At 40.2% G+C, this 27,173-nt stretch overlaps 1 protein-coding gene across 1 annotated transcript; it reads left to right on the top strand.

The window, feature by feature from the left end:
• Window positions 1-1,898: 1,898 nt before the first annotated feature.
• ADNP2 (ADNP homeobox 2) lies at window positions 1,899-24,215 on the top strand. The gene is made up of 3 exons (XM_065399552.1): window positions 1,899-2,006; window positions 7,221-7,310; window positions 20,720-24,215. Exons 1-3 carry the CDS (start codon window positions 1,899-1,901, stop codon window positions 23,666-23,668), a joined length of 3,147 nt encoding a protein of 1,048 aa, XP_065255624.1. The 3' UTR covers window positions 23,669-24,215.
• The last annotated feature ends 2,958 nt before the right edge of the window (window positions 24,216-27,173 follow it).

The raw sequence follows: 27,173 nt of genomic DNA on the forward strand, positions 1-27,173 counted from the left end.
CAACTGTGTTCTTGTATAGTAGACCATGGAGTCTGGTGCATATAACTTGATACAATAGTAGCATTGGTTATAAACTAGAACTTTAAAGTGTCCAAATTTCCACTTGATCTTAATTTGGAATAAGGATTTATCTATTCCCATGGTATCCGAATGCCTTCCAGAGTTTGTTTAAAAACAAAAAACCCAAGGAGACTAGCATCTGACAAATGGGGCTCCCTTTCCGTGGGGGATGAGGAGAGGAAAATAGGAGGTGGTTTTGTGTACATAAGTTACGATGCTTATTTGTTTGGAAGGATTTTAAAGGTTGAAGAAGTGTGTTTTCCATCTGGACTGGGATGTAGATTGGGTTTGTGGTAGCTCATAGTTTCTGTGGGAGAGAATTCTGGTCTGGGGGTCAGACCCCAAGAAAAATCCTGTCTTCTGTAGAGGTAAGCTTTATTCTGGTAAGGGACAGCTCTCTTGTTTTGAGAAATGGAGCTGTTGAGGGCACTCGAGATTCTGAAAGGTGAAGCAGGTTTTTTTTGGGTGATCTGCTCCCGGACTACTTAGATTTTGGAAATAAGGACTGAGACCTTCTCTGGATCCTCACAGAACTGCGTGTGTAAGCATATAACCCAGTTCTCTGTTCTATCAGTAACATGTTACTGAGTAGGCATGCTGCTGTATTCTGCACCAGTTTCAGTTTCTCAGGGCTGATGCTTTGAAGCCCAAATAAGTTGCATTGTTGGAATTCAAATAGGAGTTGATGAAGGTGTGTATTATCAAGGCTAGGCCATCAAAGATGGGATGCGGTCTTCTGGCCAGCTGGAGATGGTAGAAAGAGTTTCTCCTGGATGCGGCTGTACAAGAGGCTAGAGTTAATGGGAAGCACAGAAGAAGTCCTAAAGTGCATACTTGTCTTGATGATCAGTGGGCATGTTTCTTCAAACAGAGAGGCTTGCGGTGGTAGTGGTGGTGATGGTCTCTAAGAAGTAATTCCCTCTGCCTACAGCAGAACTTCTATTTTGCTGGGATTTAACTTCAGCCAGCTTTTCCTCATCCATAGGTTTGCCTTTGCCTGGCTTGGGTAACTGGGTGATAGTGAGATATAGTCATCCCAAAAATCTATACAATGTTAGAAATCCACACAGATTTTACCAAGCAAGAAATCTGAACGTGCGTCTGCTGAGAAGCACTACTATAGCCATACCATTATTTACAAATATTTTTAAAATTCAGCTTACATTTGCGGCTTCAGCTGTCCACCGTGGTTTTGAAGTGGTGGAGTTTTGCAGGTTGGAAAACTGCATTAGTCTTGTATTGCAATGTCTGGTTCCATGTCACTTAAGCAAGGTGGTGGTTGATAGTAGCAGTTGCAGGAAATCCTGATTTCATTAATAACTGTACTTAAAAGATATCTGAGCATATGCACGGCAAAAAGTACCCCTCTACACACACACGATGCGGTTTCCTTGGAGGCAGAAATAGCATCACATTTTCACTTGCATGTTATATCTCCACTAGGTGAAGTGGTTGTTTTCTAAATATAGTCAGAAGTTAGCACAATTGAAGTATTCAGGATTCCATGCTGAAGATCACAATATAGCTACCAAACAGGAATGAAGAATAGAATTTGGCTACTTTTCAGTCAGGGTGGGAGGAATTTGAATTTTTTTGAAATCTTGGGTTAACATAAGAACATGCATGTTTGTTTTAGAATAAGGAAGTGATCTCATAAGATCATATACTAATGAAGAACAGTTCCTTGTTCAAAGCATTTTGCTTTTCATGCTGGAAAGTAGACTTTTGAGGGAAGCATTCCCATGATATAAATTATTGCTATAACACTACAAAGCATAAGTGTGCATGTACAAATGTTCCATCACATTATTTTCTTTCTCTTTCAGGAAAAGTGCAAAATGTTTCAAATTCCTGTTCAAAATCTTGATAATATCAGGAAGTCTCGAAAAAAGGTGAAGGGCATTCTTGTGGATATTGGGCTTGACAGCTGCAGGGAGTTATTGCAGGTAAAGAATTGAAGTAACATAACACAAACTGCTGAAACTTGAATTTAAAATTTTTGAAAAGTCTTTCACAGTTTAGTGTATATATACTATTCATCTGTCTTAGAAATTTATAATGTGGGTGGGTCAATAAAGAACTGCATCCTTACTTGGATGATTGATTGCCTGAGTCTGGCAATCTATTATAGGCCTGGAATTAGGAGTTTCCCGCAACATAAATTACTGAAACATTTTGATTTTTAGAAAGGCATGAAATGGAGGGTGCTGCATACTCTTTACTGGTAGTATTGCGTCAAAGGAAAGCACTGTTACTTAAGGAAATGTTGCTTGTTTACTACATGAGTGCTTTCCTATATAGGACTCTTTTTAATTAAACAACCGAACCACAAACCATGAACAAATGAAGACGTGAGCAAACACAAAGGGACTAACTGCTCTGCCTTGGCATATCAAGAAGAAATCTCTAAAGGATGTACAAACTGTCAACATTTATAAACGAAGCAAAGAGAGACAGTAATCTGTTGTAGGGTTTTAGAAACTTGACTCAAGATCACTTCGGGGGGGGAGATCAAACTGTTGTGTGGCAATTCAGTATTGCATCTCCACAAATTCAAGCAGTCCATCTAGTGCACTGAGGCTATGAAGACAAATGTGACATCGTTTTGTTGAGCAGAGACTGTCATTTTCTGGGGAAAACACTTGCATGCAACAAGCAAAGAGAATCTGCACCAACAGATTAGAGAACTTAATATCAAAAAGCTGCAAATGCAATCACTTTTCAGGAACTAAATAAACTACTAAATGGTAGCCTTGACTTGACCAGTTGTTAAATATGATCTGTCATTGCTTTTTCAGTGTATTTATGACTTTACTTTGTCACCAGCTGAGGACTTACATTACCTCTGTAGGCGTGACATGCTCATAGGAGAAAGAGGACTAAAGCATGATTTTGTAGGGAATCTGGCTATGTTTTTACAATGACTACTATTTGAAATTGGTCATTTAAGACTTGCACGCAAAAGAAACATGCATCACTAATCCTGGAACAGTGTTGACATTTGGTTATTCTAATTAAATCTTGTCTGAGGGACTTTAGCATTTGAATAAACTTGGCAAGAGAGAACACTTATGTATTTGTCCAGTAATTTGCATATTCCCTCTATTCTGATACTATATTTTAATCAGAGCATTTCTCATTCCTAAATTCTTACACCTAGATCCTTTGAAGTCCAAATCTTGGTTTGATAATTTCTTGCTATGGAAATTATTGTAAAGTCAACTTTTGATTGCGCTATAGAATAAATTGAGAGAGGATTCGTGACTAAGACCCTCTTCAAAGCATAAATAGGTTTTTGGGAAGCATGGTAATCATGGGGGGGAGATATGGTGAGTGTGGGTAGAAAAGGGGCACAGCAAATTGAGTTATCTGATATAAAGTCCCTTGTCAAGTTCAGTTACTGATGTTTGGCTTTCTAGATAAGCTACAGCTGTTTCTGTTAAGTATGGAAGGACTTCATCAACTGGGATGATGGTTTTTAGACTTCTTGGGTTCAGTATTTTTCCATTGCAGCATAGTGTGACTTTTAGCAATCGCTAAAGCATTTTGACCAGTGTTGATATTTAATAGGTGAGAAGTAGCTTAGTTTCTCCGTATCTAGATGAAATTTTGGAAAATCCAGTAATCCATTACTGTGATAATGTTATAGAACTAACCCACCATGTTGAGGTAACTATGAAACAGGCCTCCTAAAAAGGAAGTTTCTAGTAAGATATAATAATTGGCATTTGTCTCTGGAGGCAAGGTACGTCTGAAGGTTGGTCTCTCTTTGTAACCGGAGACCAAAAGGGCCTGTTTGTTGGCTAACAGCTTACACTCTCCTTTGGGAGGAAGACATGGGCCTTCTGTTCCAGATTTATAGTTGGATCTGCTGCACAACCATATTAGGGTGGATTAAATCATCATTTTATTTTATTTTATTTAAAAGAATATCCTTTTTTAAATTTAAATTACTTAAAAAAAATCTATTTAAAATTCAACATGAAATGATGACAATATATGCTAAGACCTAAACTTAATATGTATTTTTTTAAATTTAAATGATTTTATTAGAGTAAACAGTACCTATTTGCTTCCAAAGCTTTAAAGAAAATGAAACCACTAAGCAGGGGGAAGTCCCTGGCTAACTAAGCACATGGAACCAGAGCTTGTAGAAATGCTAAACAGGCTTTTTGACAGCAGTAGCCTCTTCTGTTGGGTGCAGAGAGAATATTTTTTTCCTTTCACTTTATTCAACTGTTCACTTCAATGGCTAGTTCATCCAAAGTTAAGGAACCAGCTAAGAGTAGAAAAAGTAGGGAAGCTGGCTTACTTCTTCCAATCTATGAAAAAGCTAGGTGTGAGAGGATGAGCTCTACTAGTTCTAAAATCTTGAAGGACATAGTGACCAGAAACAGTCTGTTCAATTTACTAACTACAGATAACACTTTATTTGCTTAATAAATTGATTAGTTCTAAGAGCAAAACATGTTTTGATAATTTTCCCCCTTCTGTATCCATACTAAAGGTAGTTTTATTTTATTAACTGGAATTCATTTAAAAAGACTTTTTTCACCCAAATAGAACTTGCCACAGATCATAACTTAAAAAAAAAAAAATCCAGTGAATGAGAAATACATCATTCACCGTTTTTCTAACATAATAAATGAATGTGAAAATTAAATCTGAATAAATGTATGTTAAGATAAATAATTGCTTAGATAAATGTATATAGATGCACTATATCCTCCTGGCTAGCAGGAAGTAGTACCAAATTTGGTATCAAGGCTATATCTAGTTTCAACTTACCATTTTTATGGTTACCAATCAATGAGAATAAGATTGGCTTTAGGAAAATAACTTAAGCACCAATGCAAAACAAGATTAAAATCAATGATTTAAATCATTTCCTGCTTTTAATCACTTTGATTTAAATCCGTCTATCCTGAACAATACTATGTTAAGTGCGCCTAGAGTGTGACGTCCTAGGTGTATTGGCAACTTATTCTAACTCTTGTCCAACAGGTTAGGATCTGCAATAGGTATTAAAACATAAAGCAGAAGTCAATATTCAAGATTTTTGAGCCTAAGCCCCTTCTGGTAATTGCTTTTTATAAGTGAGGGAGCGTTTTTCATTCATGAGGTACATCAGTGTATAAAGTAAATACTGTGAAAAGTTGTACAAATTCAAGGACAACTTGACATTCCTTGGATTCTTTTATAACTGATTATACCAGGCTATGTAGATTCCACAAATACAAGTGCTGAGCTAGCAAAATGTTAGGTCAATATGTGTCTGACAAGCTTTTCCACTTTCTTATCCATTTAACTTTTGGGAGAAAAAACTGGGGGACTATAGGATTTCTCATGCTCTACACTCTTGGGGGGGCTATAGGATTGCTCATGCTAAGTCTTTCATCTTAAGATGTCTGCAGGGATTGTGGGCTTTGGTGGGAAGCTATTGAGGAAGTTTAAGTATCAGCTTTAGAATTTCTACAGGGATTGGCAGGGAGGGGAAGGAGCTGTTTTATTTATTGCCCGGAGAAATTTTGCAGCTTTCCCAAGTGAGGGGGAGAGTTCTTTGCTTGTCTCTTCTAGGTTGTGGGAGACATCTCTGGGTTTGAATTGCTCTTTTGAGTTCTCATGAGTTATTTCCACTATCTCTGGATTTCTTATTTTGATGCGCTGTTGTAGTTTTTCCTTTTTGAAACCTGGCTAACGAAACAGATCTTTACACCAGAAACTCTCACTGTGGTGTGAGTTTGAGTATATAATTCTAAAGATGCCTTTTGGCCTTCCTTTAACTTATAGGGCAATTGGGGTAGCTGGAGGCCTGCAAAACAGACCACTTGAGCCCCCTTTTTATCTTTGTGTCTTTGCCCATGTTGGAAATCTTCAGCTGTAAAATCTTTAATCTAGAGGAATCACTTTGTAGTAGCAGCTGCTTGAAATTAAGGCAGACCAAAAACTTAGGGATGGGCCCTTTTGACATCACAGAAGGGGAGAAGTATGTACAAAAATTTTCTGTGGCCATAGGCATTTGTCTGATTGAACGTCAAAGCAGAAAACACTAGTGTGAAGTGGATGCTCTGCAAAGCAGAACATAGCATATTAAAAAAAACAAAAACCCTCTTTCGTAAGGTAAACATTTAATACCATGGGCTTAAGCACAAATTTCTAAAACTTATTCTGGTACTAGTTTCTGGTACTTTTTGAATGTCAAACTGGCATGTGGGATTGGTGGATAACTTCCTCTGTGCCAAAGTCTAATGGTATATTAAGTATAGTTGCCATGTAGCAGAAGCTGCAAAAGAAGGATTGGCGTACAGAGGTTTGGGTAGAAGATGGAGATGGGTGGTGAGGGGAAAGGAACAGAGTTGAACCTATGGATGTAGAGAACAAGAGACAAATGTAAACTTAGAGGATGGGATGAACTAGTTTTGGGGTGGAGGATTCCAAGGGAATCAATGCCAAACACCCATTTAAATGAGGTAGGTTGTTCTTAATCTCAGCTGCAATACTCTTTTATCCTGCTGGTGAGTTATGTTTCTTGCAGACACAATAATGCATGTTCTCACAACTTGAAGGACATATAGTGCTTTATTTCAGGAAACTAGTTCCCGAATGCATGGTCTTTGCAGATTAAGTGATAAAGATGCTTTGCTGAAGAGTAAAAAGACTTGGGTCCCTTTGCAAAATGACTTCTGGAGCTGAGGAGATGGAAAGGAGGTCATGGAAAAGGAGAGGAGTGGAGGCAAATGCTGAAGTGATGTGGATTAAAGGGAAAAGGGAGTTTGTTCCTTAAAAGATTCCTGAACTTGCATAGAAGCAAATGGAATGAAGAGTAGCCCCCAAATCATTCTAAACACTTAGGATTCTCTTCTTTAAATATTTTGTTTATATTAAATAACTTGAGGTGTTAGTTCAATTAAAAATAACCTAATAAGGAACAAGTAAGATCATTTTGAAATATTGGACCCAAATTTTTTGGAACTTTGAAGTTGCTTTCTTTCATCCTGATGCACAATATTGAGTTTCGGCAACCTAGACTTTTTTCTATCAGTTTATTATAATTTGAATTTTTCCCTATGTTTTAAATACATATTTTGTATATAAACTGTTCTGTAAATAAGGTGTGTGTGTGTGTATATATGTATATATATTTTTCCCCTCTCTTTTAGAATCTTAAAGGTTATGATCCAGGAGAAAAATATTTTTGCAACACTTCATGGAGTGATGTGTCTCCTTGGGAGTCTGTGGGCAAAAGGAAGGTACGTATGCTTGCATCAGGTGGTCTGGGCAATTAAATTGAATGTTGTTGCAAAGGATGGGATGAGGATGGGATTCAGATAAAGTCCTAATGAGAGTGTAATACTCTTACATAGGATGAAAGGAGGTGATTTCCTGGCTTCAAGGATTCCTCTTCTCCATAATAATGAAAACCTATAGAATTTCTGCCGAAAAGCCTCTTTAAGGGGAGCTGTAAGTTTGTAAGGACCAGATTCTGAGTGTCCCTACGCTGATGCACAAAGTGGGGGCAGTACAGGAGCCTGACCCACCCCTGTTTCACTCCTTATATTACCCAGATACAAAGTCTGGTACTGGCTAATGACATTAGCCACCACTAAAGGATAGGGAGGAGGCAGAGGCCTGACCACACTGTATCCTCCTAAGGGGTATTGTAATAGGGCAGCCCCGTCTGGAGTGCCCTCCTGCATCAGGCCACACCATACCAGATGCACCAACCTCATTACCTTCCTTCAGAGTCCCCAGTATCTCTACATAAGCTTTCTTGTCTCATGACTACCCCTTCTTGGAGCTTATGTTTATTACAACAACGTGGCCAAATAGTCCATAACAGGAGTCCTGAAACCTACTCCATTTATCACCCCCGTGCATGTAATCCTTAAAATCCCATGCCGCCTGGTCAGTCAATGTAGCACATACCACAGTCTGATGTCTTCTACCACACCTGGTCTCTTCCTCCATCTTCTCCTAGGTATTGCTTCAACATCTCTCATGACTCTTCAGCCCCCTCTGGCCCTCAGGCTTTAGCTCTCTGGCTTTGAGAGCCAACAGGCATCTCCTTTCCTGTTCTCAGCTTTCAATCCTCTCCAGCCTTCTCTGGTTCAGGAAGGTCAGCAGACTAGCCCCTTCTCTGGCTTCCTAGCCCTCAGCCCTTTTAAGCTTCCCAACACTTGGCTCAGGAATGTCAGCAGGCTAGCCTCTCCATTGGCTTCCTGATAATTCCTCCCTCTTTTCAGAGAGGGCCGTTTCCTGGAGATTTCCTTCCATCTCGTGATCTCTGGTAGGGGAAAGCTACCAATCTTCTGACTCCCAGGCATCTCTCATCTGGCCCTTTTCCTGACTGATTCTCTTGACTCCCAGGTGTCCTCTTTTAAGCCCTGTTTAGGTCAGCTGATGAGTCAAGGTGCACTGGCCCTGCTCCCTCTTAAAGGGCCAGTGTCCCCTGTGACAGATACCAGAGGCCATAGTCCCCCCTGCATGCCAGGGAGCTCTAGATGTGCCTCCTTAATACTTCCTCCTCTCCTGCCTTTAAAGGCAGGACAGTTCTTTAACGTCAGTTGAGCTCTTTATTGCTTGTGTAAACAGAATAGTGTGATGTAACAAGAAACACAGAAGGTTATGGAGGTTGTAAAGCAGGGGTCGGCAGCCTTTCAGAAGTGGTGTGCTGAGTCTTCATTTATTCACTCTAATTTAAGGTTTTGCGTGCCAGTAATACATTTTAACGTTTTTAGAAGGTCTCTTTCTATAAGTCTACAATATATAGCTAAACTATTGTTGTATGTAAAGTAAATAAAGTTTTTAAAATGTGTAAGAAGCTTCATTTAAAATTAAATTAAAATGCAGACCCTCCCCGGACCGGTGGCCAGAACCCGGGCAGTGTGAGTGCCACTGAAAATCAGCTCGTGTGCCGCCTTCGGCACGCATGCCATAGGTTGCCTACCCCTGTTGTAAAGCAATAGAAAACATGAATGGATAGATGTAGGCAACTGAGGGAGAAGCTGAGAGAATTGTGTGTGGAATGGGCTACAGTGAAAAGCACACTGTGAAATAGCCCCCACCCTTTGTGTCTAGTTAGCAAGGCAAAGGGAATCCCTTGCAAAGAGAACAGTGGAATGTAGACGGGGTGACACAAATAAAATCCAAGTCCTGTTAGAGACTAAATAAATTCATCCCTATGCAATGTAAAACTACAGATATAGATGGATAGGAAGGTTCCTGGAAGAAAGGACAACCTCCTTTGAACCCCCTCGAAAGATCTAGGATTTCTTGCATTATTGTTTCAGCATTACTTGAACTGTGTTTTGGTATGGATTGCTCCTATGGATGACTCCCTCCATAATGAATGCTGCTCGTCTCCCCCCTCAGAAATGGACTGTTATGAATGCTTCATGTGTTACTATGTGAATTGCTTTGTGGCATGCTTTCATTATGCTTAAAGGTTATTGTACTACATAGCATCGGTGGGAGAACTCTGTAGCCACCTTTTTTTGGAATGCTGAACATATAGGCGTCTATGGCTATGGTGCTGATGATTTGTACTGCTTGTGATTTAATAGAAAATATAGTTGTATTGTCGTATTACAGTTTTTGTGAAGCTCTAAATCAGTTTGTAGACCACTGAATAAAAACTAATTTTAAAGAAACATAGGCTGAGCAAGGTTGTTTTTTAGTAAAAATATATTTTAAAAAAATAATGGCTTGATATTTCTGCAAGAGTTGCCAATTGAAAATGAACAGAAACGTAATACATTTTATGATTTAAATTGGAATATGTGGACTAATAATACGAACTTTATTTTAAAATCTGTTCCTCCTTCACATATTGAACAGAGAGCTGACCATCAAAAACTCCTACATACAACTTGGAGTTAGATATGATGCAGGGAAGTGGAATTGCTGAGAAGTTCGTATTAACATGGGAGCAAGTTCTTTTCTGCATCTGACGAATCTTTGTGAGTTAGCTAGAATTTTTAAGGAGTCCAGCCCAGAAGCAGGTTCCTAGTTGTCTCACACCTCTTTTAAGTCAACAAGAGAGATATTACAGGCCATGTGGCTGAAAGGGTTATCATATCCTTTTTGGTTCCTGAACTTTTTTCCTCTCTTCCTTCCCTCTCCATCCCTTTGTTGGAGACTGGTTTTGTCTCTTTGTGCAGATACCAGAGGTAGCTCAGACTTATCTGAGGCTGCTAGGGCTTGATGCCACTATTTCTGCCTGAATGCTAGATTCTTTGCATCCTGCAGTGCAAACAGAGCTGTAATTCAGGGCTTCTACCTTATTTATTAGCAATCTCGCTTTTAAAGTTTTGTTTTTTGACGGCGGCAGCAAGCAAACTCTCCCTCAGGGAACCATGTTTTCTGGGCTCTGTTCACTGAATGGGATCACCTCTCTCACAACATCATGACAGGAGAAAGCTAACCTGAGTAAGCTAAAGGCCAAACAGTGATGTGAATCTGTGAGGAGACCACCTTCAGGGATGTAGAAGAGAAGCTCTGCCACATCTTTTGGTAGTCTCTTTGCATCTTCCTATCCCTCACACATCAGCCAGAACTTCTGGAGACACCCTCTCAAAGGTGAAGCAGCCCTCTTCAATACTGGGAGGGTGGCAAATGGTATATTTTCTTGCTGAACAGGCATCTTCAAGGCATCTCCAAAAATCCTTTCTCCTGCACTCCTTTTCCCCCAAACCTATTCTTGCTCAATTCACTCCCCCCTCTCCCCCCCCAAAAGGAAATAGAGCTCAAGGATGGTCTTCCATGTGCAAATGTGGGTGAGTGAGTCAATGGGGACAGAATCTGGCTTGCTACTTGACTCCCCATTTTCTCAGGATGCAGGATGTGAATTCTTAGAGAATTATCCCTACATTACCTCCTCATTTGTATATCTGAAGATAAGGAGATACACCAAGGATCCAACCACAGGTTATTTTCTGAACTAGGAAAAGGGACAGGTCTCCTAATGGGGATGAGAATCTCCACTGTAAAAGGTCCCCAAAAAAGTCCTCTAGTTGGCCAGAAAATGTAATGATGGAGGGCAAGAAGCAAATACGTATGCCTGCTCTTTGTCCTCAGCAAGTTTCAGCTCTTATCAAAGAAGGATAACTATGTTGGAACATAACCCTGAGCCAGAAAAATAGAAAATGTTCTTCCTCAGCAGACATGTTTTGAAACAACAGGGAAGAAATGGTGGCCATCAACAAGATCCAACTAGAAAAAAGGATGAACGAACTAAATCTAAGGGAGAAAGCTCCCATCCAGAGCAAAGGTATATTTTGCCATCCCTCTGCATTCCTCCTTAGACATTAGGGAAAATACAGCTGCCCATTCCAGTGAAATCCAAAAACTACAAACCTCCTGCAAGGGGAGGAGCTCCTTTCATTCTTACCCTCAACAAAGGTGTCGGTGAAGGGGTTAACTTTATTCTGGGGTGTGATATCAAGGTGTGGAAACCAAATCTCCTTCCAGTCAAAATAGTCAGTATGACTGCAGCTGTATCTACGTCTTTCCAGAAATATGGCTGGAAGTAGGATTCTCTTACTCAAGTAAACAGATCCAATCAGCTTCAGCTGGGTAGATTTCCATTCTTCAGACTGGAGATGGAGCTCTAGGGAGTGCCGCATGGATACCAAGTTCCTCCACATCTCTTTTGTTAAACTCTCTTCAACTGTGTGAGAGACACAGAAGCATTCGCTTATCCTGAGATTTCACACCACCCACAGTTAAGAGCAATCGTCTGTCCTTTAGGGGCTCAGGCCTTTACTCCCTAATTATCATAGTTTAGCTTTTTAAAAAAATGTTTAGGCCAGCATAGACATCAAGAAGCTGAACAGGTTGATGAAGAGAATGTATATTCATAATGGAGACTTTTTAGCTTCTACAATCACTGCAGTCTCTTCAGGAGACCTACTAACATTGGTGGAATTGGGAACTTATTTGCATATTCCCATAGGCCCTGTCCTTGATAATTCTCAAGTTTGCCTATGTAAATCGCCACGATCAATACAAAACATTAATCTTTGGCCTCCACTCTGCTTGAGGTAGTCAGTGAAGGAATTGCTAGTGATAATAAGTAGGCTAAGGGGCTCTAGGAACTCATTGATTCTTGTTTCTAGGTAATATACTCATCAGAATCTCCTCCCCAAGGATCTTACAGGCAACAGTTTGGGACACTTTCCATGCTTCAGGCACAAAGTTTTATCATAAATCCAAAGAAGAGTTCACTGGTCTTCTTTTAGAGCATTGTCCTCCTAGGACAGTGATTTTCAACCTGTGGTCCGTGGACCCTTGGGGCCCACAGACTAAGTCTAAGATTCACAAAGGGGGTCCACACCGCCATTTGACATCTTTTAGGGGTCCACAAATGAAAAAAGGTTGAAAACCACTGGCGTGGGAGATGGGAACACAAGGAGAGCCGTAGTCTTTGTGACACACCGCAAAGACACTGATCTCCACAATACTTGTATTACCATATGTACTCCATTCATCTTTCCTTGCAATTGCTGGGCCTAATGTCTCTAGTTGCCTGCATAGAGATCATCCTGTGGATGAATATACAGATGAGATTTCTCCTTCAGGTTTGAAATCATTCCCAGCAAGAAATGCACATGAAAAGGAAAATTCTCCCCCAACTAACTTACTCCCTCTGTGGAAGTAGGAAGCCCACACAGCAAGTTCCTTCACTCAGTCTGTACTTTAAGGTCTGATTGAAAACACTAGCCTGTCAGGTTTAGGAGCCCACTTGGATTGTGTGGTTGAGGTTGGCTTCAAAGCACCAATCTAGAAATAAGTGCACCAGCTTGCCTTCTGAGAATTTCAGGCTCAACTGAGGCAAGAGCATGTTGTCCCATCAGACAACACAGCCACATAAGATGATGAGGGGAACATATGGTTCAAATCAAAACATATACAAGCCTTGCAGATCCTACCGTGGGTGCGATATTACATAACCTCCATCAGGGTCCTTAGAGTTATGAACATCTTGGGAATGGAGGTTGTTCATAACTCTGAAATATTCGTAACTCAACAAAACATTGTGGTTGTTCTTTCAAAAGTTTACAGCTGAACATGGACTTAATACAGCTTTGAAACTTTACTATGCAGAAGAAAAATGCTGCTTTTAACTATCTTAATTTAAATGAATCAAGTACAGAAACAGTTTTCTTTCCTTGTCAAATCTTTATTTTTTTTTTTAAATTTCCCTTTATTTTTTTAGTAGTTTAACACAGTATTGTGCTGTATTTGCTTTGGGGGCGGGAGGGGGGAGAAGGGGGCCTCTGCTGCTTCCTGATTGTGTACTTCCAGTTTCAAATGAGGTGTGTGGTTGACTTGTCAGTTCGTAATTCAGGTGTTTGTAACTGAGGTTCTACTGTAAAAGAATCCTGGAATACAAAAGCAGATTGGCTAACTCATCTGTGGATAGAAAATTCAGAGTTGGCTCTGAACCAAAAAATATTTCAGCTGATAGACTATCTCAGGTGGATTTAGTCACATGCAGACAAAATGCAAAAACAAGGCCCCTTCTTCATCAGAGATCATTGGGAGCAGATGCTATGGCCCACAGATGAGCAAATCTTTTTTTATACCTGAGCTCACTTGCCATGTTCCATGGCAGCCTGCTCTGGCAAAAAGAATGTTGACTGACACAGAATATATGTGCAAAGCTGCCACCTGGTCCAAATTAAAGCCCTACAGGTTCAATCTTCATTCATTTCCGGGCTGGTGCTTGGCAGAAAGTTGCTCCAAGCAGTAGTCCCAAAACAGATTAATAGATTTTTTTCAGGCTGGAAGGGACCCCTAGAACATCTAGTCTGAACTCCTGTGTAACACAGACAATATAATTTCACTCCTGTATTGAGCTGAATAACTGGTTTGACTAAAGCAAATCTTACAGAAAGGCATCCAGTCTTGATTTGAAGGCCTCAAGAGATTTTTTTCCAATGATTAATCATCCTCACTTGTTTTTAAATTTTTTTTTGTCTTCTTTATAATTTGAATTTGTCTGGTTCAGATTAATGTTAATTTTAGGGATGGTGAAACCACCTTCTTCTGTTTTACTTGCCCTCCTTACTAACTCTTTCCTGATGACTTGTGTTTCCCATATATCTCCGATTAGGGGAAAGGTCAAAGTCCAGAATGGAAAAATCATTACTAAAATTTCTTTTCTGGGACCTATTGTCGTCCAGCAGGGCAGATTGGAGTTCTCCTGAATGTGTCTCTAAGGCCTCTTCAGGCTCCATGTATACAGTTAACAGTAATACTCTACCTCATTTGTGTTAGGAGTTTTAGATTCTAATCTACTCATAAGAATGTTATTTCCCTACAAGTTTGGAAATACTCATCTGTGTGGGTGGAAGGAGCAAGGCCAAGCAATGGAGCCTATGGACAAGTCTGAACAGCTTTTCATATTTGCAGGAAGATGTGCTGGCCTGAACTAGGGGAGAGGTCAGCCCTACAGAGGGAATTTATCAAGTAACAAACTTTACTTTTCTATTCTGACAAATAGCAACTATTTATGGTGGGGTAGAGGAAAGAGAGCTGAAGTCCAGTTAGTTGCAAGTTACTGGGATTTAGGCTTCTAAATCACTGTTATGCACTTTTGAAAATTTTACCTTAAGTCTCCAGAACAAACAAGTGCTTAGAGGAGGCATAAAGGATTTTTCTCCCCAGTCTTACCATTGTACAGTTTGTAGTGGGGAGCATCTTGCAGGAATATGCCACTGCTATAAAGGAAGCAAAAAAGAACCTTCATTATCACCGCTTTAAAATCATGGTTAAGGGAACTATTGAGAATAATGATACAATTAATCAGCCTGGCCTGCATAATCTAAATATTGACTGCTGTGGAGAGGTTTCATCAGACTTGACAGAAAAGTTCAGGCAAGTACTAGATGAACTTGCTGGGGCAGGAAACTCAGGACCAAAATGGAGAGTAGAAATCAGCTCTGGGTTTGGCCCCATCACAAGAGGAGTTGCAAGAATTTCTGAAGAGTGGTAGGACCTACCACCTGAGAAATTAATTTATTCTTTTCTCAGTTTGTGAAGGCTAGTGAAAAGCAACTAGGCCTACCATCACAGAAATGGAAGGAGGACAATGAATCTAGTGATGAAGCAGTTCTTAAAGACACAGCAGTATTTATTTCACTAGGATGTACATTCAGTTGCTTTCAGTACCACTTCCATTACTTTTCCCATGGTCCATGTGCCCTAAGTGTGGGATGGGAAACTTCAGTCTTTGAAGAATGCTATAGTTGTCCCAATCATCACTCCTTGGTGTCTTCCCACTTCTTAGGCAAAGTTATTTAAGGTAGTGACAATCATTCCAATGAGACCTGGCCTCTGTTGACTTCTTTGATCCTTTCAGTTTTGGACTTTTCCTGAAGTTGCTCTAGGGCCACTAATAATCACAATAATGAAATGTCAAAACTCAAGGTCTCCGTAGTCTTTTTCTAGTCTGTCATAAAGTGCAGCTGACCCTTTTATATGATCTATTTGGAGCTGACACTGCAGCACTACAGTGGCTTCAGTGATTCCTTTCAGAGGGAGCTTGGGGTAGTGATTGACAGCTGCCCTTTCCCAAGAGACCTTGAGGGTGAGGTTCTACAGGTATCAGTGCTCTTGACACTTTTATAGTCTTGAAGGCAAGAAGGGACCATCATGATCATCTAGTCTAACCTCCTGTACATCAAAAGCCACAGAACCTCACCCACCCACTTCTATAATAGGTCCATAATCTCTGGCTCAATTACTGAAGTCCTCAAATCTTGATTTAAAGACTTCAAGTTACAGAGAATCCACCACTTACTCCAGTTCAAATCAACAAGTGACCTGAACCTCACTCTGCAGAAGAAGGCAAAAAGCCCCCAGAGTCTCTGCCTTTTTGACCTGGTGAAGAATTTCTTACTGACCCCAAATATAGCAATCCGTTAGACCGTGAGCATTTGGGCGAGACCCACCAGTCAGATATCTGGGGAAGGATTTTTGTAGTAGCTCCATCTAGTGTCCCATTTCTTGCCATAGGAGATATTTGCTAATAACAGTCACAAATGGGCCATATGCCCTTGTAGGCAACTTCATTATACCTTCTTCAAAAAATTTTCAAGCTCAGTCTTGAAACAAGTTGTTTTTTGACCCCACTTTCTCCTTGGAAAGCTGTTCCAGAACTGCATTCCTCTGATTGTTAGAAACATTTAGTTTAATTTCAAGCCAAAATTATTTGTTGCCCAGTTTATATCCATTTGCTTTTGTGCCAACATTGCCCCTTAATCTGGTGGTTATCCCTCAGATGTATGTATAGAGAGCAATCCTCTTCCCTCAGCATTCATTTTGTTAGGCTAAACGAGTCCAGCTCCTTAAGTCTCCTCTCGTAAGGTATCTTCTTCATTCCTCTGATTATCCTTGTAGCCCTTCTCTGCACCTGTTCCAGTCTGAATTCATCTTTCTTAAGATGGGAGACCATCAGTATCAACATGACCCCTCTTGTAGGAAACTGAGATACTATGAACTCTGCTGTCGTCAGTACACTGACGCCCCACTTTACATCTACTCTTCAGGATACATGCTCAACGTCACCAAGCCTTTGAGAAATTGGCTCCTGGATGAAAAGGAGCTGGGTCAGACTGAACCTTGGGAAGACCAAATTGAGGCTGGATAGAAGGGGGAAGTGTTCTGCAAAATTAGCCAAACCACTGACCTCTTCTTCCATCAAAAACACTTGTTCCTATATCATCGAGTAAAAGTCATGGTATCCTATTGGACTCCTTGAGCTTGGGTGTCCAGGTAGCAAAAGTGGAGAGAAATGATTGTCCCTTTCTACCTCCTGGGCTCATTGGACTGTGCCCTTTCTTGTCAGAGGTCCTGAATGCTCCATGCATTAGCCACTTCCAGGCTGGAATACTTTCTCCACCAGTTTTCCCCTTACCTCCATGGGAGATTGTTGGTGCTAACAGTGGCAATTTTACCACCACCCTCCCTTTCCCATCACACACAGGTTGGTGAAGGGAATGGAGGAGGCTAGCAAATGAGACAGCCTCTGAAACATTCTACTCAGTATTGTAGAATGGTATCGCCTTACCTAAGAGGTGTTGAACAAGTTTAGGAAGGAGAGGATCAATGTGTAAGAGGAAAGGTGCAGTGCTTCATGAAACCCTTTGGCGATGGACGCTTCTAGCCCAAACAACATATGGCCTCTTCTGGTGAGGGGAAGAAACTGGCAAAAATCAAACCACAACAGAACAAGACTGAAAAAGGAAAAAAATACATACAAAAATGGAAAACAGAAAAAAGTGAAGCAAGAGAAAATGGAAAACAGTAACTGTTGGGAAATGCTGTTACAGCAAAGAGTAGGGTGCCTACTTCCCAGGCCATCTTTTGGAGAAGGTAGGCATCTAATAAATGAAATTTGGGAGCCAGTGGTAGAGAGGTAACCAGGGGATTCCCTAAACCCTTGTAAATTTTAATCTTTACTTTTGGTGTACACTTAAAATCCAGATTTATTGGTGCATGTTGAAAAGAGTCACTGAACTGCATTGTGTCAGGATGATCAGATAAGGGTTGGAGTTGCATCCAGCACCTTGAATTTCATCTGAAAGTGAACTAGCACCAATGCAGAGAGTAGAGCAAGGTGTCAATATATTACTGACCAGTACCTCTCAAGGGGGCAATTACATAAGATGCTTGCAAGAGTTTTTGGGTGACTTTCAAAGTCAATCTCAGGCTCATCTTATTGTTGTAGTTAAGCCTATGGGAGACAAAGGCATAGATTATTGATTCCAGGTGCATATCTGTGAGGGAAGGGGTCGAAGATGTTCAGATACGAGGGAGAGAAATGTAGACATAGTATGCCTAAATAAGAGCTTGGCCAGGTACAGATTAGTCTGGTTGTCAAAGTGATGCGGAAGTAGTATTTGCCAGAGATCTACAACAGGGTGGGGAGGGTAGCTTACTACTTAAGGTGGAGGCAAATACCTAACACCACTCCATCAACTGTGAGAACTTTGTCAGGTCCTCAGCCTTTAATCCTGGTCCCATACTCTGCCACATGGTTGAGGAGCCTGATGGAGGCCATCTTTGGGCTTGAAAGGCTTAAAGATTTATGATTGAAGGCTTCTTAACAAATCAGGCACTGTCATCAAAGACTTTTTGGCCTCTCTCTGCCCTAAGAAGATTAGCAGAGGTTTTTTCCATTTTTCTGAAGTGGATGAGGGGGGACTAAGTTACTCGATGCCATCTGTCATTGATCCACCATTCACTTTACAGTGATGTACCCTAAAAAACAGAATTTTTGAGATCAGGCAAAGCTTGGCATGGCTATTAATGTGAGAATCTGCTTTGTGTAAAGCAACAATTCCCTGCTCTCTGGAGATCAGCTGTCAAACCAGGGGAGGAGCAGACATACAGATTAATTCATTCTAACTCCTGCTTCCTGCTCATGAGTTCATCTTCACAGGCTGCATGAGGAGCAGCTGATTGAATCTAATCCCCAACCAGGTTGTGGTGATGGGGTGTGATGGATCCACAGGATTTGTGCTTTGCCCCAGCTTTTAAACAGTCCCTTGGAGGTACCCCTTATGTGTGCCAGACTCTCAAGGGATTACATTCTTCCTTCAAGTAAGTAATGCAGCCTTAGTGCCTCTCAGACTCCGCTCCAGCACTGCTTCTCACTGTGAGTGAGCTCTCTCCAGCAAGTCGAGCTGATACAGACTCCTGTTCAGATTCTTTTGTCCTCTTCAGGGATCAGTGCACCTCAGCAAGTATTTGCAATCACACCAGGAAGCCTTTTCAAAACAAGGTAACAATTTATTAGCCATCTGGGATAAAGAATCTGAAAGTCCTCAGGTTATCATAGAGAAACAAAGATTTAAAAACATAGTCTATACTGCTTTGAGCCATGCTGCTCCAGGAACTATCTTGGTTTCCTTTGTCTCTGTCTCATTGTCTGTCAGTCTCAGGTCAGAGCTGCTGTGTTTCTCCAAAGGCCAGCTCTTAAACACAGCCACCTCACATCTTTTCCCTTTGTTCTTCAGCTTGGGGTCTCTGCTCTGCTTGTCTGCAGAGAGGTGGGGGGAAATCTCCTTCCTTTTGGCTGTTTGCTAGGTGTGAGTTTCGCAGACATTGGGGTTCCCTTTGCCTTTCTAGCTCCTCCATCTATATGGGTCAGTTTCAGCCAGTCCTTTAACGATCCATTCATACCACCCGAGATAGTTATGTGACCAGAACACCTCATGTCTTCTGATTTGCCCGAGTATTTTAACCTTTCTGCACCCACTGGCTACAGTCTCAACTTATGTCAGTCACTGCCACAGTCATTTCATTCAGAAAAATATTACAGAAAATTCCCCTTTTCTTACATGGGAATCATCAGCATCACCTCTTGGGAGTCCAAGACTGCCTGTCCATCCTATTAGTCTTGTTGTAAAGGTTTGTGTTTTGAGGTCCCTTCCCAGAGCTGAGAAGTTACCTTAGGATGCTTTATGAATGCAAACTTATGATATTGACTCTGCCTGGAAGCTCTGTAGTTCTTGGAGAAATGAAGGTTCATTTCTTAGGAACTACAGGATCATTCACGAGTCCCAGGATCAAAGCCTAGAAAAATGGAAATATGTGACTAAAGTGGCTCTTGTAGTCTTTCGGAGACTATAACAGGATTTACTCCATTTGGGAATGAAGAGTAACTTAACTAACTAAACTAACAATTTTCAGCTGAAGTGCCATTGATGGAGAAAACAAATGCAATGATTCTTGTTGGAGAGGGAATGAGTTTTGAATTTTATTTTTAGTCTGCGTCAGATTAGAGAAGAATCATATAGTCAGTTTAAATGTACATTTTTAAAGAAAGTATTTAAAAATATTTAAAGTAAAAATGCTTTATGAATTAAATATTGGTTTGAGGAGATGGGCTGTGTAATACAAGTGGTATTCTAAAACTGAACTGCAAAGGAAAACAAATGGGTTTGTATATTTTTATTGCTCTTTCCTTATGTTTAAAGGAGGTCTGAAAGGTTTAGCAATCCCCCACACACACACATTTTCTTGGCTTGTTTTTACCCTTAGGAATATTAAGTGTCTGTTTTTTTCCTAGTTTTGCTGAAAGACTTGGTTGGATTAGGGGTTCTGAAAAGTGGTTTGAGAGCTTTTTCTCACCCATTCGTTGAAGGACAGGGTGTTGGAATCTTTGTTTTTTTTCCCTTGTGTGTGTGGGGGGGGGGGAGGGAGGGGGAGTGCATTAGTTCATACAAGTAAAGTTCATACAAGTAAAGCTTTAAACAGTCTGAATGAAAAATCCCTTCCCTCTCGATTTTCCCAGGTTTCATTTCCTGTGTATTGTGTTGTCTTAATTGTTCCAGTCTCTTTGGTGGCCCAGAGTCCTTAAGGAATTGGAGTTTCTAATTTTTTTTTAAACAGAGTGAGGAAAAAGATCCATTCAGGCCTTCTTTATACATTATAAAGAAGCAAAAAAGGGCACAAATCCAAATACTTTGTTTTCCCATGCATGTCATCTTTACGTATGTCTTTGTAAAGATGTCTGAACCTGTTTCTTGGGGGTACACATCTGTTGGAGGCATTTTCTTTGGCACATGATATCAACTGGCAGTTTATAGAATCCTGGTGTATTTTTGACAAGGTGCTGTTTGAACTTTTTTTTTTACTTATTTTGCAGAGATACAGAACAAAGCCGTACTGCTGTAGCCTATGCAAGTTCTCCTCAAAATTTCTTACTTCATTCAAGAATCATTTGCACCGTTACCATGAAGATGAAATGGACCAAGAGCTGGTGGTTCCTTGCCCAAAATGTGCATTTGCTTCTGATTCAAAAATAGTGGGAAAACACATCCGGATGTTTCACTCTTCTAATAGGAAAATACAGAACTACACAGTGAGCATTTTAGGTGGCATGAAACAATTCAGGAGTGACATTATAAACTTCACATGTCTAAAATGTCACTTTACAGACACACTGTACTACAATATGAAGAAACATGTGCTGATGAACCATTTTCAAAATTTAATAAGCACATATTTTGGCCAGAGACCAGATGAAATTGAAGAGCATTTTATTGAGCACTACTGTAAGAAATGTAATGCTTCTGCAAACAGCCAAGATTCTTTAATGTATCATGTCTTAACATCTGATCTGCACAGAGATCTGGAGAATAAACTTAGATCTGTGATTTCAGAACATATTAAGAAACCAGGACTTGTGAAGCAAATGCATATTGCTCCCAAGCCTCCCACAACTATAGCTGCTCCATCTTTAATGCCTACCACTGCTCCATCAAGCTCAGTTACTACTCCAACTTGCATTCAACTTGCATTTCCTCAGAATAATCAAAAGCAAACCATGGTACAGGGGAAAGCAGTTCAAAACACAGTTAAACCTCTGACTGTTTCAAATGTCTCTGGTAGCCTTACACATACATCTCCTGCTCCAGTTGTTACTCCACCACATGTTACTCTTGTATCCAGTCCGCTCCCTGTAGGTCAGAATGTTAATCTTCAACCGCCAGTTCCACAACCTGTCTTTGTTTCCCATAGGGTCCCTCTTAATCAGCCTGTCAGGCCTGGGGTTCTCCCCCTTACTCAACCTGTTGGGACCATAAATAGACCTGTTGCTCCTGGGGTTCTTCCACTTAGTCAACCTGTCAGGCCTGGTCTTCTTCCTGTCAATCAGCCTATTGGGACCATAAATAGTCTGGTTGCACCTGGGGCTCTCCCAATAGCTCAGCCTGTTGGTCCTGTAAATAGTCATGTTGGGCCTGGAGTTCTCCCACTAACTAGACCTATTGCACCTGGGGTTCTCCCTATAAATCGACCTGTTGGGAATATGAATCAACCCATTGGTCCTGGGGTTCTTCCTGTGCCCCAGACTGTTACCTCAGGGGTTCTCCAGCTTAATCAGCCTGTTACCTCAGGGATTCTCCCTGTAAATCAGCCCATCAGACCTGGAGTTTCTCAAAATACCACTTTCCTGACTGCAGGACCTATACTTAGACAGTTAATTCCAACTGGTAAGCAGGTTAATGGGATACCTACATATACCCTTGCACCAGTTTCAGTTACTTTGCCTGTACCACCTGGTGGCGGGGTAGCAACTGTTACACCACCGCAAATGCCCATTCAGCTAATGCAGTCTGGCACAGTAACTCAGATATCTCGCTCTCCAGCTAGTGCACCTTCTCCTCCTGTTGTTGTGACTTCTTCCCACAGTATGTCTGTGCAGGCTTCTCCACCTGCTCCTGAAACAAGCCAAGCCCTCAAACAGGCTAAGCAATGGAAGACGTGCCCTGTTTGCAATGAGCTCTTCCCATCAAATGTCTATCAGGTCCACATGGAAGTGGCTCATAAGCACAATGCAGTAAAAACAGAGGAAACCCTTGAACCTGACAAGCTTGCAGTATGTGCACCCTTTTTGAGGTGGATGAAAGAGAAGACCGTCCGGTGTTTCTCTTGTAAATGTTTCCTGTGTGAGGAAGAACTTATAAAACATCTACTGATGCATGGTTTAGCTTGTTTGTTCTGTACATATACTTTCCGTGATCTAAAAAGCCTTGTGGAACACAATAAGACTGTGCATAAGGGAAAGAAGAAGTTACATGAAGACTACAGCAACAGAGGATTTCAACTAGATAATGATGCTGATGGTGACCTTATATTTCCACATTTTGACTTCAGTACAATGTTACCCAAAGAAGAACTTGGTGAAAAGGAAGTACACTTGGCAGTACTTGCAGGGGTAAACTCGAGGACCCTTGTACCTGTCTACATCAAAGTGAAGCCTCAGACAGCTGAAGTGAACAGTATGTGCAGCAAAAAGGTATTTACGTGCCCCTTTTGTTTTGGTACTTTCATTAGCAAAGAAGCCTATGAAATGCATTTGAAAGAGAGGCATCATATCATGCCAACTGTACACACCATTTTAAAGTCCCCTGCTTTCAAGTGCATCCATTGCTGTGGGGTCTACACTGGAAATATGACTCTGACAGCTATTGCTGTGCATTTGCTCCGCTGCAGAAGTGCTCCCAAAGACAGCAACTCAAGTATGAAAGTGCCGCTTGAGCGCAATGAGAAGAAAGAGCTATCACTTGTGAATGGGGAAAAGCATGACTCTGTCTCTCAATCTGCTAAAAGAAAACAATCTGATCTATGCTCTGTTGCAGAGGACCAAAGGAATAAAGAACAGCAGCCTCAGTCCTTAAATACTGGCACAGCTCTAGCTCCAGATAAAGACGTGAATCTAGGGGTAGTGCCTGTCAAACGACAAAAGGTTGAAAGCAGGACTGAGATGAAAGGACCTCCTTCAAGTGAGGACCTCCACATTCTAGCATTAGATCCTAAACAGTATGAACACAGTTCATATGAAGCTCGAAAGCAGTTTCTGGCAGATTACTTTCACAAGAGGCCGTATCCTACAAAAAAGGAGATGGAATTACTGTCCTCAATGCTACGCGTATGGAAAATGGATGTTGCATCATTTTTTGGAAAAAAACGACACGTGTGCCTAAAGGCGATAAAAAATCGCCAGCCCTCTGTGCTTCTGGGTTTCAGTATGTCTGAACTTAAAAACGTAAAGCACAGTTTGAGTTTAAAATATAAACCGCAGGATCTGTAAAAATGCTTTATAGTTTTAAAAAGAATCATAATTGCATACTTCTCAGTTTAGCAATTTATTATTTTGGTTTAATTTCTCTTAACTTACAAACTGACCTTTGCAGCGTTACAGTAGTACACAAAGCCTCGTTCACATTTTTCTGTGTTATTGAAAAAAGCAGCAGTGATCATAGAACTGAGGAAGGTAGATCCTTCAAATTTTCAGCTCCGGAATTTGTTTTAGCTTTATTTTTCTTTTGTGGAGTAGGTTTTTCCCTGCCTGCCCCCCTCCATTAGGCTTTTATACCACATGTATTGTCTTTCCTGATTAAAATTTATTTTTTGTCAGCAATGTCAACCTCTCCCTCAAAAAAGAAAAAAAAAGGGGGAGGGGCATAATGTTGGTTTAAAATATCAAGACAAACTAAATGAGAAAACAGATCGAATTAAAAGTATTGGTTTAAATTTCTTTAAACTCCTAATTTTTTTTTTTTGTCTTTTATCCTCTAAAGAAAATGATTGTGGTATTTAACTTCCTCCTCGTAACCCACCCAAAAAAGCTAGGTTTATTTTAGCAATAATAAAATGTATGCAGCAATTTTTTCCTCAAAAGAAGAGTACATGTGCCAATTACAGTTTCAGTGATGCCCAGTAGCTAAACATCATCTATATATTTTTGGGAGGGAGGCGGGTTCCTCTTAAGCTACTGGAATTAGGTGATTTACACTGGCTGTGATTTTATCCCATTAAAAATTAACTCTCTCTAGTTCAAAGGGATTGTTTACTGTCACTTTGTAGATATGGGACACTCTCCAGTTGCTAAATTTGTACAATTTCAAAGCCTGTTGACCACTTATTGCAAATGGTGAAGTAGTTTTAGAGAAGTATCAAATTACTTTGATGCATCTTGACATAATGTGACTTTTTATTCACATATCCTTCCTTACCTGTTGAGATCTCAGTCCAAGCATCACTGAAGTCAATGGGAATGTGTCTATGCTAACTCGAATGTGTGTTGGTTAGGGTATTGAGTGAACACGTGCCCCTTTTAATAACCAATGAGAAATTTAGCTTAAACCACTCCTTTCATAAACTTTCATAAACAGTCAGAAAGCAGCTGAAGCTAGGAGTGGATGGAATGGTAATATGGCACCTTTTGCTTATATGTCATTGATTCAAATGGGACTTCCATATGTGATGAGTACACATTCTTGCCATCTGACAAATAGTTAATGGTTTCTATGAAATTACTTGGTCTCAAACTAGTTTCTAGTGAACAAGCATCTACATCACAAAAAGTACCTCCCGAACTGCCACCCTTGGTAAGTGAAAGTCAAAGGATTGAGTGGGCTTGGTGATTAAACTACCTTTAAAGTGAATTAGGGATGTGATTTGTGGCCACTTGCATTACCAGTCCACTGCTATACCTACTATTTGGATAAATGGGGGGCTTTGGTTTAATCAGATTGTCAGTTTGGCACCTTCCGAAAATCACTAAAATTACTTTGCCAAACAAGGCCAGTAACAGAGGCCATCCAAAGCAAATATTACAAGTGGTCTGTCCTACCACTGAACTTGTACTGATGACTTTAAACAAAGGCAAGAAGAATAATGTGCTTGGCGTGATTAATTTAGGTAATAAAAAAGTCAGCCTTTTCCTAGTCAACAAATTTTCATCCCATACCAGAGTTTTGTGTTTTTTAAATTGCATGTAAATGTAACTTTACATTGAACATTTCAAGCAGTTGTATGACAGGGCATGACTTACTGTAACCATAACTATCAAAGGAAAAGCTTGCTGCCTTCCTATTTGAGCTTCTACAAACTTTAAAATATCTGTATTTTGGATTAAAAGCCTGGTATTTTCCTGTTTTTGAAAAAATGGTGAAGTGTTCTCATATACTTACCATTCCAGTAATTTTTGTTTAAATTGTAAAATACAAAAAGAAAATCCACAATAAAATTGAACCTAGTCATGTAATGCGAACACTGAACAAAAATCCTGTAAGGGATTATTATATTTTTGAGAGTGGGAGTTGGGGGGAGGATAGATCAACAGGACCTAAAAACAATAAGAAAAATGTGATGATGTATCCTAAAGGATATTACAGGATCCTAATCTGACTTGTGATTTGGCTGAGTTTAATTTGTGAACCAGTCTGGAGAGTTTAGGGGGATTTAAAAAAATACTTAGAGTTCTCGACTTGGAAAAAGAAAGTCAGTGGGCTCTATATACTATGGGCAAGATTCATCTCCGGTGTGATACCATTCATGTCAATGGAGTTACGCTAGGGATTTGACACTATAGATCTACAAGACCGCTTAAGATGAGTGGTTTAAGGTACTGTTTATATATTACAAATAATGTTTCTTATTGGGAGAGAACTAAGAAGTGATATTAAGAGTTGGTTCTTGCCATGGTGGTGGAGGAAACAATCTAGTTTTACCAGTTTTCTTTATTGTACACTGTCCAGGGACAATGTTAAACATTTTATCTATTTGGCTTTTGATTTCACAGTTTCAAATAAACCAACTTTTTAACTTTTTTTTAGGTGTGTGCATATGGATGGTTATTTTAAAAACTAGACTTTGAGAGTTTGTAATGTCTCATTAACATTCAGCATGAGAACTTGACATGAAAAATTAATAATTTGGATTCAAAATAGTCATATGTCTAAGCAAAACAGAAATAAAGACCTAGATCTTCCAGTTCTTCAAAAGGGGGTAGGGGGAAGGGGAGGACACCACTGCAAGAGAGTTTGTAATAAAAGTACATTCTACCTCATCTAGGAAATCTGATTTGAGTCCACATCCTTTCCTATAAATCTAGTGCTCCAAAGGCTTGATCATGAGCCTTTAATAGCAGTGGGAGCAGGATTAAAGCCTAAGACTTTAAAATGACTGTTTCAGTCACAGACAAATAACCAACAAGTTTTTTAAAAACCAGAAGTGATTGATCTAGGGAAGATCACAACTCTTACATGTGTATCAGTATATAGGGTAAGGCTTTTTAGGGAGTAGGGGGCTTGGTTCAGGAAAAACCCAAAGAGGTTTTATTAAAACACAAACAATGCAGGTGAGTAAGCTACCAATTTCAGCCTAAATTAGATTGTGCTGTTGCTGTCTCAAAGTGTGAGACCAGCTGCTTAGGAAAGTGCTCATCTATATTTGAAGTTATTGCCATGTGCTGAGTATAGTCATTGTGGCTGGCTTCTGCAGAATTTCCCATTTAAAGAAGTTAGCTCCTTTAGCATCTCCTTTTGGGAAAAGAAACTGGCTGCCACATCTTCAGAGTCACCCTGCCAGATAAGTTGCCATCTTCTGTCTGCTCACGGGAGCAATTTTTATGAGCATAAAAGGATAACTAAATAGTGACCGGCTCAGAGGGTGAAAATACTTCATTTACTTATGAACAGGTATCTCAATTAATTACAATATGCTTTCTTTGGGTAATAGTTTAGTGTGGTATCTGTATTTTTTTTAAAGTGAAAAGACGCATTAGTAAATCACTAAGCATAATACAACTT

Source organism: Emys orbicularis, chromosome 2, assembly GCF_028017835.1.
Source record: "Emys orbicularis isolate rEmyOrb1 chromosome 2, rEmyOrb1.hap1, whole genome shotgun sequence".
NCBI lineage: Eukaryota > Metazoa > Chordata > Testudines > Emydidae > Emys > Emys orbicularis.

Bases quoted from the DNA above. Each gene is read 5' to 3' on its own strand.
- ADNP2 (XM_065399552.1), top strand. From the start codon at position 1,899: ATGTTTCAAATTCCTGTTCAAAATCTTGATAATATCAGGAAGTCTCGA. The intron at 2,007-7,220 runs GTAAAGAATTGA...CCTCTCTTTTAG, and splicing joins GCTGCAGGGAGTTATTGCAG to AATCTTAAAGGTTATGATCC. The intron at 7,311-20,719 runs GTACGTATGCTT...CTTATTTTGCAG, and splicing joins AGTCTGTGGGCAAAAGGAAG to AGATACAGAACAAAGCCGTA.